Source organism: Lupinus angustifolius, chromosome LG15, assembly GCF_001865875.1.
Source record: "Lupinus angustifolius cultivar Tanjil chromosome LG15, LupAngTanjil_v1.0, whole genome shotgun sequence".
NCBI lineage: Eukaryota > Viridiplantae > Streptophyta > Magnoliopsida > Fabales > Fabaceae > Lupinus > Lupinus angustifolius.
In genome coordinates this window covers 15,012,057-15,033,131 of record NC_032023.1, presented here as the reverse complement: position 1 = coordinate 15,033,131, position 21,075 = coordinate 15,012,057, and the positions used below count along the sequence as shown (strand labels likewise).

General features: G+C 32.0%; 3 protein-coding genes across 7 annotated transcripts; all 3 read right to left on the bottom strand.

Moving 5' to 3' along the window:
* On the bottom strand, positions 167–2,241 carry LOC109328687 (cytochrome b5-like). Of its 2 annotated transcripts, none has more exons than XM_019562266.1 (4): positions 2,139–2,241; positions 1,791–1,882; positions 704–770; positions 167–626 (listed from the first exon to the last, which is right to left on the bottom strand). In XM_019562266.1, exons 2-4 carry the CDS (start codon positions 1,875–1,877, stop codon positions 376–378), a joined length of 405 nt encoding a protein of 134 aa, XP_019417811.1. In that variant the 5' UTR covers positions 1,878–1,882; positions 2,139–2,241; the 3' UTR covers positions 167–375. The 2 variants fall into 2 exon arrangements, with proteins under 2 accessions (XP_019417811.1, XP_019417812.1); XM_019562267.1 differs by having other exon boundaries at positions 2,037–2,151.
* Positions 3,285–8,429, bottom strand: LOC109328203 (GTPase-activating protein gyp7-like). Of its 3 annotated transcripts, none has more exons than XM_019561550.1 (5): positions 8,048–8,429; positions 5,926–6,061; positions 5,785–5,834; positions 5,145–5,198; positions 3,285–5,008 (listed from the first exon to the last, which is right to left on the bottom strand). In XM_019561550.1, the coding sequence occupies exons 1-5, from the start codon at positions 8,224–8,226 to the stop codon at positions 3,754–3,756; spliced, it is 1,674 nt and encodes a 557-aa protein (XP_019417095.1). In that variant the 5' UTR covers positions 8,227–8,429; the 3' UTR covers positions 3,285–3,753. The 3 variants fall into 3 exon arrangements, with proteins under 3 accessions (XP_019417095.1, XP_019417096.1, XP_019417097.1); XM_019561551.1 differs by having other exon boundaries at positions 7,763–8,149; XM_019561552.1 differs by lacking the exon at positions 8,048–8,429 and adding an exon at positions 7,763–7,876 and having other exon boundaries at positions 5,926–6,099.
* Positions 15,904–19,374, bottom strand: LOC109328204 (probable 6-phosphogluconolactonase 4, chloroplastic). 2 transcript variants are annotated; one of them, XM_019561555.1, is made up of 4 exons: positions 18,946–19,374; positions 18,397–18,532; positions 16,115–16,599; positions 15,904–16,083 (listed from the first exon to the last, which is right to left on the bottom strand). In XM_019561555.1, exons 1-3 carry the CDS (start codon positions 19,371–19,373, stop codon positions 16,138–16,140), a joined length of 1,026 nt encoding a protein of 341 aa, XP_019417100.1. In that variant the 5' UTR covers position 19,374; the 3' UTR covers positions 15,904–16,083; positions 16,115–16,137. The 2 variants fall into 2 exon arrangements, with proteins under 2 accessions (XP_019417100.1, XP_019417098.1); XM_019561553.1 differs by having other exon boundaries at positions 15,904–16,599.

Below are 21,075 nucleotides of genomic sequence, written 5' to 3'. Positions count from 1 at the left end.
TAGGATTGGATAAGAGACAAGCTTTAACCGGACCAATAGGCCCATGCTCATCTTGATGGTGTACACCTTGAATTTAGGTACGCCAACCTTTAGGTGTAAGACAGTGTTATTACATTGAACTAATGAACTTGTGGCAAAATGATGAAAGAAAATATTAATGAAGCATAAAGGAAACTAACATATCATCCAATATAAGATTATTCAGGCACAATGACATTAGTACCATTCCAAAGTAACTCAGAAAACATTGGCTTACTGAATCCAGATTCATTACATAAACAAGATACATAAAACTAAACACTGCCCTTTTCATGGCCCTGTCTAGAATGCAAACAACAATCCCTTCAAAAGGGTTCATTCTAATTAAGAAAGGGTCTACTCCTTCTTGGTGTAGTGTCGCACCACAAAGGCCAAACCCAATATCAGGAGAGGGACAAGGAACTGCAAAATCTTGATCACAAACTCTGGAGTCTTATCAGAGTTGTACTGAGCCTGCTGAGGAGGAATGTATTTCCTCTTTAGTGGGACAGTTACAGGATCAATCTCACCAATATAATATTTTTCCATCATTTCTTTCGCAGAATCACTGTGTCCGACATCTTCAAAATCAGTGGTTGCATCTTTCCCTGTCATAATCAATATGTATAATTAATATGGTTACCCTTCAGTTCTGTCAATAATACTAAAGATGACATAAGCATACCTGTTGAAGATAACAAAACTTCATCACCTCCAGGATGATCATCCATAAAAGAGGTGACATCGTACACCTAATATGTCGAAGCACATAAAGTTGTTAAGTACCAGAAGCTAACATCATCACATACAAGAACCCAAGTTTCTTATTCTACTATTCTGCACTCTGCAGGATGTTTGAATAGCCTTAAAAACCTGGCCATCTCGATGTACCAACTCGGTTACTGGGTAAAATAGTGAAAGTGGTTTTCTTTCTGCTGGATGTCTATATGTGCCAAATATCTCTTAAGTGAGGATGGGTTAGTTGAAGGCAACATTGAGTTGTATCAAAAGAGTGGTTAGTTTATATGAATACTACAGCTAATAAAGACATCCAGCTAACATACAAGAGGATTGAGAACCTTCCCTCCTAAATCTCCAATCCAAATTTTAAATAATCTTTAGGTTAGTCTAAACCTTTCATGCATCAAAAGATATTCAATTGAGAAAGTCCCAAAGGAATCAAAAGCATGTGAAATGAACTACCTACAGACATGATAAAATATTAGATGTATAATTCTATAAGCATCTTAATCAGCGCAAATCTCACAAAACAACAACAATTAAGGCTTAATCTCACTAGATGAGTTTAACTACATGGATCGAACGATACCATAATGCTCTATAATAAATCATGTTTGTTAACAAAAGCATTTATTTATAAATCATTCATAATCGTTTCACTTATGGTTTTCTTAGCCCCCTCTTCCTCTTAAAATTGAACTAATCTCCTTTTGTTCTACACTCTTTACACTATTTTCTACGGCATGAGTTACTTCAACTCTCTCTCTTATGCGTTTATTTCTAATCTCATACACTCATATAATGTAACACTCTCATCTATGCTACATCAAGTTTATTTTCTCATCGACATTGCGGATCTTATAATTGTGCCATAAAACTCTCCTAAGCTTGACACAGTTCTCTAGCATATGACACATGAGCCACTCTGCCTTGTTAATTTTAAAAGCCCGTGTTGTTTTGTTTCTCTGTCAATCACTTCATAGAATCAATAATTCGCACAAAAATAGAAACTCTTACAAAAACAAAATTACCTTGCCAGAAAGAATAAGCCAGCAATCTTTGGTCTGATTGTGTTTGGACACCTCTTCAAAAGTGTGAACCTTCTGATCTGAAGCCATTTTCACTGCAAAATTAAAAAAACAAAAAACGACCCAACAAAAATTGAAGTCAAACCCACCTAAAAGTGTTTTCTTTTGATGTAGTGTGTGAAGAAAAAGAGGACCAAAAGTATCAGGAAAGGGAACAATCAAGGATCACGTCAATATCAAGAAGTTTACCAGAGATGAATCTAGACGAACTCTGTTAAAAGAAGAGAAAGGCGAACTTTTATTTAATACACGAGTGAAGAGCGGGGGATAAATGAAGAGAGAGGTTGTTACCAGAAAGAAGAGTTTATAGATAGATCGGATACCTTTTTCTCTCTCCAGATCCCGAATTCTCCAAATCTCACACTTTGGGTGGACTGTTAAACAATATGTTTACTTATTACAAATAAGTATCTCCTATCGTATGACTACTATTAAAATTATGATATATAATATTATATTTTAATTTAAGAAATATTTTTTATAAAAAATGACTAAATATAAGGTATATAATAATTTTAATGGTTAAAGAAATATCTTACTTTTTAGTATGATAGATATTTTATTCCCTATTAATTATATATCAATAACAGCACACATGATTATAACCAAAAATTAAAAAAACAGTCAGAAGATTTTTTGTCCACCACAAAAACTGTCACAAGATTTGTTCAAATTACATAATTGACAACCCATACCAGCGAATTCATTAATTTTTTTATTCTTAAGATGTTAAAATAAGTTTTAAGAATAAATGTATTATTATCTTTTGGTGCAATTAGTGTAGTACATGTTTGGTGTTGAGGAAAAAATAGATTTTAGAATTATACTTTTGAATGCAATTTTCTAATATTGGCATGGCGATGCCAACTATAATAGTAGTGCATGGTGTGGCAAGAGTATGCTGGAGAGCAATCATGGTCGTGGCAACAATGATGATGTGTAGGAATGATAATGGTAATAGTTGCAAGAGAAAAAAAATATATATGTATAGATAATGTATGAATTTTATATATTATAACTGCATTATCCATCATTCATGTTTAATCATCATTAACTCTTCAAAGTAATACAAATGAATAAATAAATGATGTGTTGATTATATATAAATTTTTCTACACTGATAACACATACACTATAATTGTAATAGTGAGTGAAGCAGTTGAGTTGATAGTGACGATGACACAATTACGTAGCTGTGGTGTTGATGACAAAGTTTAACATTCATTTCCAAGTATTAGGGGTTATAATGGACTTAGTTATTACATAATTCAAGAACAATACGGAATTGCTTTAGTGAGTAAACAAAGTTGGCCCCTCAAGTAACATTCCAGGCCGAAGGCTATTCTTCAATGCCTAAGAGTGACGGACTATGATAATATTTGTATAAAATAGTCTCGTTCACTTTGGAGCATGATGCATCCTTTCACCACTAGTACATCTCATCAAACCTTAAAGCTAAACTCAAATAATTTTGCAACTTGGCCAGCATTTGAAAGAGTCAAATAACTTATGAGTTCAGTCAAAAGAGACATCACAAGTGTCCATGATATCTGAGCCTCTTTTAACATACAACCGTTACATGCTACCACCACCTGCTTTTTGCAAAGGTGCTCTGAGAGGTCCCAAATCAGAATTTTAAAGGAACACAGAAAATGATGGGGGCAATGGGGACTGAAAAAAAAGGTAAAACAAAGAAAAGGGCAAATCCAGCCAACTTCCATCTACATAAGCCAACATTGTCTCGGAACTAAAGCCTTCAGAATTAGCATGATAAGTTTAAGGAAGCAGCAGACCTCAAAGAAATAAATTCAGCATTGCAGTGCTTGTTTTCAGACGCAGAGGAGAAATCTGGAACCATTGAAGTGGGGATAAACTAGTTTGTTCTAACTTTTTTAAGTATCAAACTTCATTCATCGGAATTACGTCTCAATTTCATTTTGTCATTAAGGGTCGATACCAAGTTATGTGCATCATCCAGCAACTTCCAAATATCAAGCTGTCCTGCCATGCCATTGCATTCCTTGATGATCTCATCCATGCTGCTATATTTCTCAATAATTAACTTCCTCCGCTGTAACACTGAAGCTGCTATGGCATAAAGCAATAAATCTTCTGTTGGCGGAGGACGCTGCCTAATTCTGCTCCATGCAGATTTCCCAATGCCTGCCCTGATTGCTGCTTGATCTGCCCACATTACTTCCCAAAGGCAAAGAGTTTGTTCAAATGTCAACTCCCTTCTAAACAATACCACTACCATTCTATACACGAAAAAGCAATCATCGGCCTGAAGCTTCTCCAAATGTCTAAACAAGTGTGCATCCTTAAACTTGATTATTTTTGCAACTATATCAAGTTGCCTCCTAATACCCACCTCATCAAGCCTGAAATTCTGCCTTGCCTTCTTCATGAATCCAACAAAACACCAGAAAGCCTCATGATCTTCTGGTATAACACTAACTATGGGAGATAGCAGATCACTCATACCCTGACAGTAGCCAATTTCAGGGTCGTACAGTGCATATGCTTCAAGAATAGCAACTAGTCGAGCAGCATGAAAGATTCTGCTGGCCTCTAGGTGACCATAATCCTTCAAGCCAACAGCCTCCGCAGAACGATGTGCCCTACTATCCGTTACAGTAGCTTGGGAGGGGGAGTATGGCAACCATTCTGCATTGGCACGTAATGCATCAAGTCTGATGATTCGTTGCCATGTGGGAAAATCTTCATTAGTTCGTAGTTTCGATGTGGCTTTCCTTGGGGAGAGAGACGAATTTACCTTGGAAATTCTCTTGGAATTGTTCTCTCCTCGAACACCATCAGAAGGTAATGCCTGAATCACTTCAAGACCTTCTGAGGAGTCTGAATCAGAGGAATCAGTATCCAGTGCAGATATATCAGCATTGCTAATATTCAGAACATCATATCCTTCCAACAAGGCACTAGATGGATCATCCGAATATTCAGTATCTGGGCTCCTTTCCTCACTAGAAAGGGATTCCCTGGCACTTGTTGCGTCTTCAGAATTAGGAGAACCAGAATCTTGAACAAGACTTGCACCATCTCCTTCATAGCTGATTTCACCACTTTCATTTAACTTGAAGCTTCCATTGCTCTGCTTTAGCAGTTGTCGGCACTGTCTGCGGAGTTTCTCATATTCCTTTCTGTGTTTATAGATTTGGCATAAAAGGAAAACCATGTCAAAACCTAACAAACAGAAGAGGGAGTACCAACAAAATAAAATTTTGAAGATTGGAAAAATGTCGAGCATGGATTTAAGGCACAAACTTGAAGGCGTACCTATTTTGATTTTTTATTACATCTCGCTCTGCTTTGGTACTGTCCAAGTTATAGCTGTAGAAATGAATGGGTAATCAGTAACCATACAAAAGTTTGTTTATACAAATAAGTGCATGCAGAAAATAGAGGGAAATAACATTTCACATATAAAAAGAGAAGGTAATCAATGAAAATATGTCCCCCAATAGCATTTTCTTGTGAAGTGCTTAAGTGGAGAGGAAAAATTGGCACATAAGGGTTTACTTAGTAGGTCCAGTCTAGATATGTGAAATTTATTTTATAATATTTGTGGCTACCTCTCTCCTCTAATTGACCACTTGACTAGAAAAAACAATCGAAAGGATCCATTTCTAAAATCAACACTTTCCCTAATGCATAGCATGACGCAAATGACAACTTTACCCCAATAGCATTTTCTTGTTCTTGATAATTAAATTTAAGGGAGGTGAGTGTAGTTTTTGAAATAAGAGATATCAATGTAATTTCGTTAATATTAATGGGAAATAAATCTTGCTCCATGTGTATGTCGGTTTTGTATCTCCTGCATGTCCATACTTCTTAGACCATAAGTATGCTGGCACATAAATACTTGAATAGTAGAGTTCAAACAGAAATGAAAGAAGAAATGTAGCTTGCTTACACTCCAAGTAGGAATGGCCAAACTTCAGCCCTAATACTAGGATCAACACCCTGCATCACATATTTATAGTGTCATTACTTCAACAAAGAAACACAAAAAAAAACACATTTAAAATCTAGATAGACAGACTAGTAAACTCACTCCACTGCGAACTCGTTTCAGAAACTTAATCCCACCGTCATGGAATCTCCCATCTTGTGTGAATAAGCTTTTCCATCGATGACATGAAAGGACACGTTTTCTTCTCCTGCGTGACCATGGTGACTTAAGACGGCCCCTGGAATTTTGCCCAAAAGAATTACTCATTACAACTGCCTAGATGTAAGTGAGTTTTAGAATACAGAAAAAGAAGCAAAGAATCATTTATGAAATTTTGGGGAGTAAAAAAGTACATAGAGAAAGATATTCTTCAAGATTAAAAGCACACCAAAGCACTGTATTATACCAAATCAATCAACTTTATCAAGCATATACAAAAATATTTTAGTTCTTACAACCACAAAACTATGTTGATTAGATTATATTTTTTACACAGATTTCATACATTTTCATTTTGTTAGGGTTTATGGTCTTTGGAGTTAAATGGTTTATGTAGAACTATCTTATTTCCTTTGGGCTAAAAAAAATAAATTCATTCAGCGCTACCTACTTCTATCTACACTGAAAAGCATCTGCATCAAGTTTGAGAAGCATCATCAATGGAGTTCCTGTCCGAAAGAACACTTCAGCAGTGTCTTCCTTAATACTACATGCATATTGCTCTGCATACTTCTAAAGTTATTCCTTAGAAAATCAAAACAGCTGATTCCAAAACCCAACCAATAGATCACAACACTGCTGTGATCCATTTAAATTTTTAATTGTACTAATTAATTTATTCATTATGAGGGAGGAAGGACTAAAACAATCCCAAGTAAAAATTTACGAGGACATGGGCATGGTATTTATCTACATTTGTTTTAGAAAAAATGCAAGAGGTATAAATTATAAATGATTGTCCTTGAAGTTGAAGGCTTCATCATCACCAACGACAAAAACAAAGCATTTTACCACAACATGTGGTCAGCTATTGATTAAATGAGACCATTATGTTTTGTCATAAACCATCTTTCACATATAAATTAAGAACGAAATCCAGATTATTTAAAGCCCCAAAACTATAATCCTTGATGCAGCAGGTAGATTGACAGACTATGACTAAAAAAGGGCAACTTGGTGCAACAAAACTCCCAATATATGCAGGGTCCAGGGAAGGGTTGATTCCATGTCTCGAACCCATGACCTCCTTGTCACATAACAAAGCCTAGACTGTTGACTATGATACATTTTCTTAAATCTTCCTCTAGGCGCCAAAAAGTCTAATTTGGTCGAGAAAATATAGATTACATTCTCACTAAAGATACTCTAGCATAGATCACATTCTCACTAAAGATACTCTAGCATAGATCTCCCTTTCCATCTCAGGAAGACACGATACGAAGAACATATTCTGCAAAAAACAGGAGTTTAGATATCCATGAAGATCATAATTAAGTTGCATTTTTTCTCCAAACAAGGACGATTTCCTCAACCGAATTTATTTGACATGAGAAAAGTGGAATGGAATTGAAGAAGCATATGTATCTCCCCTCAGAAAAACCAAAAGATCTATCTCTATTCTCTCCTCAACCTTTTTCTCCTTTCAAAGACAAACCAAAATTGATTTTTTATTTATTTTGAGCATTGTAGTTCCAAATCGACGATTATAGCAGCTAAACGCACAATCAGACCGAAACACTGAAGAGGCCCAAAAACAGAAACAATTGTAATGTGAACTGTGAAGCACAAAAACAAAAAAATCAACTTAAGATGACACTGACAGCAAGATCTGGCACAAAAAATAAAACAAAAAGTAATAGAAATCTGAGTTCAAACAAATCTTAAAAAACTTGAATCATAAAAAATTAAAAAGAGAGAGAAAGGAGGAAGAAGAACTAACCGATCAGAAGAAGAGGACGAACAAGAAGCTGGTGAAGAAGAAGTGACAACAAATAGAACCGAACGCAAATGAACCCAAGATGATGGCGCTGATGACGAAGGAGAGGAATTTGAAGATGAATTGTGACCTCGCCTAAGGCTAAGATGATTCATCTATGAAATTTGTTTTTCCCTTCTATATAATTTACACTGCCGTTTCCTCTTTAGTAAAACAAAATCGGAATAGAAAACAAGAGCTAGGGTTTTTGTATTGCATTTGAACGGTGGTTATGGTTTTTTTTTTTACCTATTGGCACCGTAGAAGAAGACGACGGCGATTCCAGCGACTGCAGAGAAAATAACCACCGAAGAGGATCGGATGGCTGTGGCGGCCATCAAGGAAGAGAAGGTGGCGCGGACGCCGCCACCGCCGGAGAGGAAGGGAGTGTCGTCGTTGTTGTTGTTCAACTGAGTAGAGTTGAACATCGAAAAGATGAAATTACTGGAATGCCCTCTTTTGATCCTTTTGATTTGATTCCTTTATATCTTCTACTTCTATTGATTGTGTGAGGAAGAAGCCATTTGCCACTGTTAAGAGAGAGAGAGAAGTGACGAGTATGGGAAGAATCTATGCTTATGTTGGAAAGTGCTTTGGGTTTTTTCACTTTGATTGGTGGTAAGAGGAGACTAAACGCTGTCGTTTCTCTCTTAATCACATCATTCAATTTCAAACTAACCGGAAGAACCACGAATGTCTTGTTAGCTGAGTAGTAAAAAGACACTTATTGGAGCTGTTATATATTTTAAAATGAATTATTTTTTTAATGGAAGGAAAAAGAATACATTTAGTAATATCGAAAAGGGTCAGCTACTAGAAAAAAAAATAAACAACTATTCACAATTTATATTGCAACTTCATCCTCTATCATTTATAGATCTTCATTCTATTATATATAATTCTTGACTCTGAGATGTGTTTTATTACATTCAAGTGACTATTTTATCCTGAAACATTTTTTTTCTTTTAATAACTTTTTTTGTATATTTATTATTATTTGGACAAAATCGCTTTTTCTGTAATTGGGGGCAAAAGCTCAAACTAAACTGGAATGGGATGCTGTAGACTAATTCTCATCGAGTCTCGGGAAAGCGGAGATAAAGTGACTCGTTGATGAACTTTAGATGTTTCATTTATTTGACTATATATTAAATGAGAAAAATATGTATAAACTTTAGATGTTTAATTATTGTTGATTTTTCAACAACAAAAATCCAAATAAAAAAATGAATGATAGTATATATGTGTATAAATATTTATATTGTCAGTATATAGATTTTACACTCATATTAAAATCACTTTTAGCTTTGCAATATTTTGTTCAATAATTATTTCAAATTCTTTTATTTTCATGTAAAGATCATTTATCTTATGAGTGCATTCACCTACTCCACCAAACTTAACTTACGTTCATAATGTTATCTATTGATTCTATGATGAATATTGAAGTAATTTAATTGAATAATTTTATATTGGAGTAATTTAGTTGAATGATTTTATATTGGAGTAATTTAATGTACTAACATTCATATATTTTATGTTTTAAGTTAGTCAATATTTAATTGAATAATTTAATTGTCTTTTATATAATTAAAAAACTTTTTAATACTATTTTTGAATATGTTATTTAATTTGGTCTCAAAATGAGTTTTTCAAATCAATTTTTGGCAAAACAATGATTAATGAGATGAGAATAATGTAAAAAGGAAAGAAATAATTATTAGTATAATATTAAATTTAGGGAAATCGATCCAGTTACTTTAAAAATAAGTTAAAAAAATTAGTTCAAATCTTAGTCATTCATTCCATGAAAAACTAATAGTTTAGATCTACTCATTAATTCAAATCATTAGATTTTTCTAAAAAATAGTGACCAAAATATGAAGTAAATTTTTGTACAATTTTTATTATATATTTATTTTAATTCAAGTTAAAATATATGGTAATGGTTTTTAATAAAAATAGATTTGGAAGCTTTATATTATCTAATGAAAAATAAAAAGGAATCATTAACTTGTATTAATTTTTTATTAATAAGGTGTTAGTACAGTAGTGTAAGACACTATTAGATATTCAGGATGATAAAAAAGTTAATGATTCAATTCCTATATGGCTATAGATTATTTGTTGAAAATGACAGCCACATACCTAAATGATTATTTTTTTACCAGTATGGTGAAAAAATTCTCTTAGATTGTACCAAAGGTAATGTTTTTAAATTATTATAGCTTATATGTGTTGTGCGTACCTATAATTGAAGGATTTTTGTGATGAAAGAAAAAATTGACAAAAATTATTCTCCTAATAAAATGTTTTCCATTTATAAACACATAGGGTCAAAGGGTGAACATTTGATAAGATTTTATCTCCTGCTCACATTGCCTCTTTTTATTAGATTATTAATAATAAATTGCCCTCTTATTGATACGAATAGTTGGTCAAAAGCTTTATTCAGGGTAAGGGCATTAAATGTTAAATACAAGGGTATCATTTCCTTCTGTACTCATTCAACTACCATAAATATAAACTTTTTTTTTAAGTTTTGATTAAATCTATTTTTTATGAGACAATTCTACAAACATCTATTTGACAATTTTTATATGCAAAACTAGAATATAGATTATTACTTAAGAAAAAGAACATGAATCTAATACCCACCAAGATATATTTGAGTTATAGCAATTGAACTAACATCATAATCTATTTCACCTAAACTTTTAATTAAAACCAAACTCACTTAAATTATTATTAGTAAAAAGCAAGTGAAGTAACCTTTAGATAATGACAAGAATTTTCTAAATAAAATATCACAATATTTAAACTTCTAGAGTTTGACATGTAAATATGATTTAACAATGTATAATATCTATACAATCTTATTATAAACATTTATATATAATTAGTATATCTTTGTATTATTTTTTATGAGGTCATGATTAAAAGTGAATAAGAACTTATAATGTATAAGACTTTTATACTATTGATCTCATTTAACAATATGATTAGTTTTACCTTCAAAATAGAATAAGAATATACTCAAAACTGTATGTATGCCAATTTGTTTTTGTAATTTTTAATACAGTGCACACAATAATACAAAATATTATATAACAATAACGAAATTGAGATTATTCATAGGTTTATGTCTCAAGTCACATGCACTAAATTTTTGAATTGAGTCTCTGTTACCAACTCTGCTTAAAATAATACCACAACATGTGCTACTAAAATAAAATACTTATAAAAACGAGGATTACATTTACACTCCATCAACTAATATTCAAATTAATGTAAAATCATTTAGAATTTAATTCAATTTTACTAAAATCATGGATTTATAATATAAAATAAATTCAGGGAACAATTAGTGGTTTTGGTTATAATTTTCGACATTCTTAAACGGCTTAATCATGTGACTAGGTGGCCACTATTTTAACTTTAAATGAAAATCAATTTTATCCCAGTTTTATATGCTCTAGTTATACGAATAGTCCAATGACTAGTAACCAGTTTTAGTTCAGCAATGATAACCATTATTTCACTATTTGTAATTCAATTTTTAAACAATAAAAAGTAAGTTAATGTAAAAAATGGATTTTGATTAAGAAAGTACAAATGATTTTAATTATACGTAATTACGTATATCCATTCATGTTAATTTATATTTGCACGTTTTTTCATCTTTTAATTATAGTTGGTCCTGCTTCATATTTTATATATACCTTATTCTAATCAATACCATATAAGTATATCTGATTGCATCTTTTGTTCTAGAATGATGATTACCCTAGCTTAACCTTTCATGTTCAGTCAAATGGAGGTTAATTCTGCACATATAACACCACCGACTTATTCTAACTAAATTTCAAGCCCCATTTGAAAAAACATACCGTAGATGGTGATTGTTTTGTACAGAAAGTTAAACATTAGATAGTGACTAAATATCCGTCTTGGTATCAATTAAGTTTTTAATTTCAGTTTATAAATTATGAAATTAGAAATATTAGATTTTACATAGTAAATTATAGAAAATGGTATGAGCTTATTTATTTATGTTATGATTATTTTGGTTGTTTTTTATGCTATTTTTTAAATATACATTTTTTGAATATTTACCTTTATAAATACTTTTACTATAAATTTTTTAATCATTAATATTATATAAGAAAGGCTAAAAAAATATTGAAATAAAATACAATATAAAAACCAATATTAATATTAAAAATAGCATGACATGCAAATAAATTGAAGTTGTTAAACTTGAATTATATAATTCACAAAGTAAATAATACACAAATGTCAAGTTTTATACAAAAAGTTTTAATAATCTCATCCTAATTGAAGAGTTATGAAGTTTGGTGGTGATGATATGGAGAGTTATAAAGTTTGGTGAAAGAGTAAAAAAGAGGATGGAGATAAAGTCATATGAGATAAAATGAAAAGTGAAAAAATTGAAAAAAATAAGTTAACCCAAAATAAATTAACCTATGATTTTGGCGCTTCTACTTTTGGTTTATTTTTATAAAAAAAACTGAATTTATAATTTCATTTGATTGTTTAACGCATATAATTTATATTTTAAGCTCATTTTTAAAAAATAACAAAAAAAACTCAAAATTTTAATTGATATGAAATATGATTAGCATGTTTCTATTGCAGAACAATTAGCCAAGTTGATTAAAATTTTGCTTAAACTTATTAGGTGGTGGAGTTCTCTGAAATTTGAACTACATGGTTATTACCTACCACACTTTTGTTTATTTATTTTCTTACAGAAAATTGCAAGGTTGAAATATTGTAATTGTCAACTAAGTAACTAACTGCAAACATAGATTGTTATTGAAAAAGAAATCTCAAAATATCTTAGTCAACAAAAGCAGGTGCAGTGATTTTAGAATTTACACATAGGAAACAATGAAAGGAAAATTTGTCTCTTATCTTTCGATTTGCAATTAAGCCAAAAAGAAAGAAAGAAATAAGATATAAACAGATTTATCATTTAACAAAACAGAATAATATATCTTCTCATATTAGGAGATAACTTATCTCCTCTACGAGATAACTTGTCTCCTCTAGCTAATAAAAATATAACATGTTGCTATTTTGTTTATTTTTAAAAATATTTTTATAGAAAATAATGAAATATGACAAATGTCATGATTTCACTGACATGAGAAATGAATTTATCTCCTTATACCAGGAGATACTCCATTTAGTTTATTAATACCATATCGATTATCATATCATCAAATATGGTGATACAATGATTCAACTAATAGTTCATCAATTAATATATTGGCTAACTTATATATATATAATAATAAAGATAATATATTTATAAATATTATTATTTATAACATATAATATAATTATTAAAATAATTCACTGACTAATTATATTACAAACTACTGTAAGTTCAAATTTCGAATCTTTACTGTGTCATTTTGAAAACTAGTATTTTTTTCCTATACAAACCAATTTTGATCGGTAAGATGCCATATGGCTTGATTAATATTTTCTAGTTTTGATGGATATTTTTTAATTTTAGTCGATATAATTATCATACTATATTGATATAAGGATCAATTTTCCCGTTGAATCGACCGGTATAGTTTTTATAACTCTGAATCAAACCATTAATTACAAATATGGTATATTTAATTTTAAAAAATGAAAAATTTCCAAGAAAAAAGGAGAAAAGGGGATTGTTTTCATAAATAACTATATCCAATATTGTCATTATGGGATATGTTTTGTTGTTTCTATTTCTTGGACTATTAGTGGGCACATGAGATAATATTTTCTTGTGGGCACCATAGTTTTCCTATAAGTTTATTGCTTTCAAATCAATTGCAACTTTGAAATCCGACAATGGACTATAAAGAAAGTCTCCCAAAATGATAACTATTGCCTTCTATAATTTATCATACACATTATCTGCAATATTGTTTGGTGTCCTGAACTATCCAACATTGTCATGATGATGAAGCAGCTATAAAAATACCATGTACTTTACCTTTCTATACATAAATCTTTATCGTACCAATAAGACGTTGATCTAATGGTATAAAGCTCCGCTAGATTCACAGAAAAATCAAAAGGTTGAGAGTTCGATTTCTAAGTGATACACTTGTTAAGAGAGGTAGTCACATACCTCGAAAATTACCCATAAAATGAGGGGATAGCTGCTACCAAAAAAATAATACTTGTGGTGATATCTGATAATTAAACAGAAAGCATGTTAATTTGTTCATTAGCATGCAAGGAAGACCACTTTCTTAAAAAATTGGAACTAAAGAATATATATATAAGAAATAATCATATGAGGCCCATATGTTTTACCTTTTGAATATCTCATGTTTGATATAGGTCCTTTTCATCCTCCACCATAATGATGAAAGAGATTCCAAGGAATTAACAGTGACTCCAAAGTGAGCCTTGTCCTCTGTAGGATAGTGACAGCACCAGCATGCCAAAGCCCAAAGATGTGTTATAAGTATTGCCTCCTGATTACAGCATTGCACTCTCTGTTATCATAAAGTGTGGCCTTAATTATGTGAAGTCATTGCAGTCAAAACTGCTAATAATGAAGTGGTTGGTTTGGTGTTTAAGCAACTATGAACCTTGATTGGGACTTTTTTCATATTGGTAAGGCAAAAATGTAATAATTCTATCCCAAACAAGCTAGCTAGAGGTAAAGGTAGATAATGATAAGTTTGTTAGTATTATATTATGAGTTGGACATTATGAGTTCAAATCCTGAAAACAACATTTATGAAGTACGACTTATAAAAATGTGGAAATTTCACGTACCGAACTATCCTTTAAACTATAGAAACAAGAACATATATTAAATCATACTACAACATCATCATCTAAGGCTAATTATTGGGTTTCAATTAAATATATGTTAACTGTTAATCATGTGATTTAATTCAACAATCTTCAGGGTACATTTTTCCTTCAGTCTTCTTTTCTTTTATTCCCCTTTTACTTTTGGTACTTTTCATTTATAGATATACTCAAGGTACAGGAAACATGACTTTGGTCTTATTATGTAGAGAAGGAATAAAACTAGCATATCTATTAGATCAGTGTCAAATAAAAACAAAATAAGCTCCTTCCAAAGACTACCTTCCTAGGCATGTACTTAAAGTTACATATAATAGCAAAAAGTGAGGTTCTTTTTGTATTTTTGGGAAGAGTAGAGCAAAAGATAAAACTACTAATAAAACAATATCTTGTTGTTGGACCAAGCATCCAATTTGCTTGGAAATTGCAACAGAAAAGATACTCAATTGAGAAAATGGATCCAGGATTAGGAACCAAAGCATACTTTACATGGAAAAGAAAAGATGTACAAAAACCAATGTCATAGAAAACTACAAAGAGATATAAAATGTTGTTGTGAAATGAGAGGTAAGGGGTTCATTGTTTGTATCCCCAAACTTGCACAGCCCATGTGCCCAAAGGAGATCTATTGCTTATATATTATGCATTTAACCAGTCATAACTGTAGATATTCTTGGAGTGGGTGCTAAGTATAAGACCAAGTTCATAATCCAAATCCATACATCTTATGGAGTTGTAATCTCGGTTCTAATACCACATGTTAGATCGATCATTTACCATTAGGCCAAAAATAGAGTCAATGTGCAATTCATTATACTCAAAAGTCAAAACTATCAGCAAGTGTCATGATTCAATTTATTTGAGACTTTGTTTTGATTTGCTCAGTAGAAGAAATAATGTTCATTACTAATTAATAATAAATATAAAAATGAAACTGTTTTATCAGCTTACAAGCAGAAATTGATGTAGGTTCCTGATAAATCAACTCAAATTTACTTTAAGGAATGCTACTCAGCATATTCCACTTGGAAATGAAATTATTGTCCAGAAATTTCCACCGGTAAGGGGACACTATTGGTTATAACATAAAAAAACAAAAACAAAACTCCACCCAAAGGGTATAGAGGTAACTTAATGAATAACATGTGTTATATGGCACTGATTGTGGAGAAGGACTATTATAAGAAAAATAACATTGAATGATCATTCAAGAAAAGTAACATTTTTAAATGACAATAATAGACACAAGTTAAAAGAAAGTGAAGTTAAGTCCAATTATTTTCTGTCCTTTAACACTGGAATCTGATCAAATGAGTGATGAACAAAACTCAGCTTATATTTTTATTTGTCACAACAGAAATATGAAAACCCTCTCCAGTGCTAACTATCACTGAGAAAAGGAGGTTCTGCACTGAATATGTTTTTGTCATAAACTCGATATTGTAAAGGTAAATACAGTAGCACAACACCTCCTAGATCAACAGGATTTACAGCTTTGAGGCTGCATCTTTGTCTAAGAACCATTTCAACTCATCTTCAGGTGAAACCAATGCAGCAGGAAGCTTTTCGGAATTCTCAGATCCGCGCAGCGCAGAATGAACTGCATCTGCTTTACCAGCACCGGTCACCACGAGTGCTGCATAAGCAGAAGAATTGATCACTGGGAAGGTGAATGTGATTCTCTCTGGAGGTGGTTTTGGCGAGTCCTTAATGAAGGTAACCCATTTTTTGTCCTCCTCCACAACAGGATGTCCGGGGAACAACGAAGCTACATGCCCATCAGGGCCCATACCCAGTAGCTGAAGATCAAATTTTGGAAATCCACTCAATGATGAAGCTATCACGTTGCTCTTGACCAAGTGTCTGAGACATGTTTCATAATCATCTGCTGCTCCCTCAGCTGACAGGGCATCATTGATTGCATAAACATTGCCAGGAGGAATGGGCACCTGCCAAGAGAACCATGAGGAAAGTACCAACGAGATAGATTTATAGAAAATTACTCAGGTAGAAGAAGACTAGGGAGAGAGACAGTATACATTGATTATGCAGGAATTTAACTAACACCAAAGACTTGTACTGAAACACCAGTGAGTGAATAACAATTTAAAACAACATCGACAAAAAGATGATGAAGCCAAGGCATAAAATCAGAACCCATGAACTGGTAAGATCAATCAATAAAAAGGGCGGCCTAGTGCATGAGACTCTCACCTACTGGGGTTTGGAGAGAGAAGATGTCTGCAATCCTACCCACGCAAGTGAAGAGTTAGTTACATTTACTTACAGCATAACATTCCTCTCAAAGAAACATCACAATCTATTCTTAATAGGTTAGTATGCTTATAATGCAAAATTTGCAATAGACAGCTCATATAAAGAGTGATCTCTAAGTAAGGACAGAAAATCCTAAAGAATAATGCTTTAGTAGGAGAAGTGAGTCAAATTAATAATGATGGTATACTAGGCTCAGACACCACCATCCTAATTGAGCAAATGCAGAAAATTAACGGGTGTGAGATCAAGGGTTTTTACTAGTTAGAGCTCAGAACAACAAACTGTCCAGACATTTAGGAATTCTAGCTCTACTTCAAACATTCATTCATCAAGTCATAAATCAGCTACCAAACCCAAAAACAGTACTGCTTAACCTTTGCTAGTACACCAATCAGAGAAGGGAAATGACAGAATACCAAAATAAAATGACAGATTTTGGGTCCTAATTCTCGTATACCATAAGCAGAGAATGAGATCATAATCACATAAAATATGACAGCAGACTGACTACATTCATTTAGAAGCAAGTACTTATCTATTTGTAAGCCAACATCTAGATATATAAATCTCATGATTACTTGTATCTGCTATGTACTTAATTGTTCAAGGTCAATACCAAAGATGTGGTTAGGAACTTAGGATTGGTTCAAGCTACAACAACCTTAAACAGCACAAGCAAATACTAACATCAATAGCAATTACACCACCTAGAAGCATACATTAATAAATAATTTAACCACAAAGCCATACCAAAAAAGATAACATGTCAATTCCATATATGTTAACTTCAGGCTATCCAATACATGACGTGTAAGGAATTTGAGCAAGTCCATATCATATGAAATAAAGGAATTGGTCATGTTACATTCATTTTTAAAACCTTTGATGCTGCAACTCAGGAAGTACACCAATCAACAATTTATAAGTGTGTACAGATAGAATCTAAGAGAACATTCAATCCACGGTATAAGCCCAACTTTACAGTGTATTGAAATTTAACTTAATTTGGAAAAATTGGGTGGCAAGGAGTGAATTCCTAACCACCCAATAGACAACTCTTCCGGAAGCTTATAAGCAGTTAAGGTGAAGCCAAATGATTGACTTTATTAGGTTTATTTGTCTGATCTTCTACACACACAAAAAAGTACTCTCCATGAAATGCTTGTACTTATCCATTTACTTCCTCACTTAATAGACATTTTCAAGCAATCTTTTGATGGAAAAGATATCCACACACGATATTCTACCCAATTCCAAAATGGTCTTCCTATCTTCACATATTATCGGTTGTTTTTAGTTTCCACAACAGTTTCCACAGATGCATACTTTGAACTAACCTACTCTTATTCAATTTTCTGACAGAAAAACATATCCAACAACAAAGGGAAAGAAACAATTACAAAACATGTTCAAGGAACACAAACAGATTATGATATGACACCTGAAAAATCAGGAACAACAAAACACACCTTGGAGAGGAATCCATCATAAGCAAGCTTGTAGTTACTATCTTCATGAGTCTTAGGCACAACTCTCTCATCCACCCAAAATACATGCCATTTAGACCATTCCAGAGTATCAACATAAGGAGGTTCGAGAAGTTTCCTGAAATCCCAACAAACAAAAAAATCATCTATACCCCAAAAAAACCACAACACTGATCTAACATGATACACAACACCAACAACCAAGCATTTTCCCACTAAGTGGCATCAATTATGATCACGAGGCAAACAACCCTAATGTTGCACTCAGCCTCACCATCTACTAATCTAATTTTTCTTTCATAACCAAAGTTATCTTCTCACCCTATGGATAAGGAACTAATCTCTTTCGGCATTCTAACTATCCCTCCCAACAAATATAGCTTCTAGGAATCGGACCTTTGAACTTATGGTCTATCTGGGGATAAGTGAGTTCTTATACAACTTGAACATCGCCTAATTCGATGCAATTAATTCTTGCTCTCTTTGGGTTTGAAAAAAATGAATTTTTTGGTTAAAAATATAAAAACAAACCTGAGATAATTGATTAAGGAACCACCAGACAATGTGACAGTGAAAGCCCCTCTTTGCTTGGTGAACTTATTAGAGAGATTAGCGACATATTGAGCCAAAGACACAGCAAGGTCTTCCTTATCTAAAACCTCAACCACAACGTTGTTATTGTTTGTGGTCTCAGACATCGACCCTTTGACTTTGCAGACAAGACTATTGTTGGGTTTAAAGCTAAAGTGAGATGATAAAGAAACATTTTTTAAGCTCAAAGAGGGAGAGAAGAAATTGCGGGGTAGTTGGGTATGTGAAGAAGAAGAGAATGGGGTTCGCGTAGTGTTGGAAAGGAATGTGGGTGATGATATGGTAGAAGCCATGCGCAATGTAGTGGGAGTGACACTGTGGCAATGCTTGTGATTTGTAGAATTCTCCTTCTCTTGTAATGATTTCATTTATTGACATGGCGATACCAACTAGGAAGCTGTATTTTTTTGGTCCCAGAATCAAATATTTAATACTATATTCTCATACCGTATTATATTCTATTACTCTTTTTATTATAAAAACTGTATCAGTTCAACTGGAAAACCGGTGAACTGGCCCCTAACCGGTACGATACAGATATTGAACCGGCCAAGTATCAAAATTGGTTAAAACTTGTGAACCGGCCGGTTTATACACATTTTTTTATAAAAAAAACTTAAAAACTCATTACAATGTGACCCATTTTTCCAACCCTTCTTCAACTTCAACACTTCAAGACACATGCTTCCAATGCATACTTATATTACACATTTCATTTTGGTTCCTAATATTAGTGTGTAATCTCAGTAACATTTGTGTAATCTCAGTGACATTTGTGTAATCTTGGTGTACTGTCTGAAAAAATTTAGTAGAAAATTATAATATTCATATAAGACAATTTGACTCATTGATGTTAAATGTTAAAACTCCAAATTTATTTGTTTTATAGAGCGAATTGTGAACTTATGTCATCTATTTATATTTTGCGGTTGTTAAGTGATACTTTTGGATTGATATGTGTTTTTTAATTTAGACTTTGAATTTGTTAAAAACTTAAAGTTGTTTATTTATGTGAATTTTGAGTAGATTATAAATATGGATTGTAAATTTGAGTATCTACCTATTTGAATTTTTTTTGTTATAGGTTTATATATATATAAATATAAGTAGGTATGTCCGGTTTAACCGACATACAGTTTAATTGCTGAACCACTGGTTGAACCACTGTATCACTATACCAATATTGTGACCGGTTTGCTAACCGGTACAGTTTTAACAACGCTACTTTCTATTTACAATAAACCTGACATAACCTTGTAATATTTATTATATTCTTATTAGTAGATGGATTAGGAGAATAATATATCATTTTCTTTTAATATTTAATCTAGTACTACATTTGACATGGAACGTTTTATATCATTAGATTCAACACTCTTATGAATGAATAATGCTTACTTTGAAATAATATCCTGAAAATAAATGTGTTGAAATGAAACTATTACTTCACAAATATTATATACTCCCACTTAATTGTTGTTGTAAATTATTTTGATTTTTTATAATAAAATTGATGCTATTTCACTTATTTGTCATATACATTATTAATTTATCTCGCTACTTTATTTCAATATATTTTTTCTCTTCACGATAATAATAACTAATATTGTCTTGAATTTCGATAATAATATTTAAATATGGATTACATTTTCTTAAAAGATATTAGCAAGATGTTGAGAAATGATGTTATTAGTTGGGTTGTACTAGTGACAATGATGAAAATGGTAATGAATCAATAATTATTAAAATGTATTGTTTAGAATTTTTTCTTTAATTCTTTTAAAACTTGAAATGAAACTATTTTGGAAACAAGTATAAATTGTTCAAAGGATTTTTTATTTGTAGTTGTGTTTTATTTTGAATTTTTTTATTAAAAATTATGTTGAGACTAGTTACTTACTTACTTTCTCATCTAACAATTAAATTGATATTAAAATGATATTCAACGATTAAATGACTAAACTGGCTCATTATTGAATTTCTAAAATGTCTATTGCTAGTCCTAGAATGATAAACACAACAACAGAATTCATATTGCACAAATGATTAATCGGATGAGAATTTTGAACT

Coding starts and splice junctions, on each gene's coding strand:
- LOC109328204 (XM_019561553.1), bottom strand. CDS start 19,373: ATGAAATCATTACAAGAGAAGGAGAATTCTACAAATCACAAGCATTGC. Junction 18,533..18,945: donor TCCTTAATCAATTATCTCAG/GTTTGTTTTTAT, acceptor TTGGGATTTCAG/GAAACTTCTCGAACCTCCTT. Junction 16,600..18,396: donor ATGATGGATTCCTCTCCAAG/GTGTGTTTTGTT, acceptor TTCTCTTGGCAG/GTGCCCATTCCTCCTGGCAA.
- LOC109328203 (XM_019561550.1), bottom strand. CDS start 8,226: ATGTTCAACTCTACTCAGTTGAACAACAACAACGACGACACTCCCTTC. Junction 5,199..5,784: donor TGGCCATTCCTACTTGGAGT/GTAAGCAAGCTA, acceptor TCATTTCTACAG/CTATAACTTGGACAGTACCA. Junction 5,009..5,144: donor GTAATAAAAAATCAAAATAG/GTACGCCTTCAA, acceptor CTATAAACACAG/AAAGGAATATGAGAAACTCC.
- LOC109328687 (XM_019562266.1), bottom strand. CDS start 1,877: ATGGCTTCAGATCAGAAGGTTCACACTTTTGAAGAGGTGTCCAAACAC. Junction 771..1,790: donor GGCTTATTCTTTCTGGCAAG/GTAATTTTGTTT, acceptor TCGACATATTAG/GTGTACGATGTCACCTCTTT. Junction 627..703: donor AGTTTTGTTATCTTCAACAG/GTATGCTTATGT, acceptor TGATTATGACAG/GGAAAGATGCAACCACTGAT.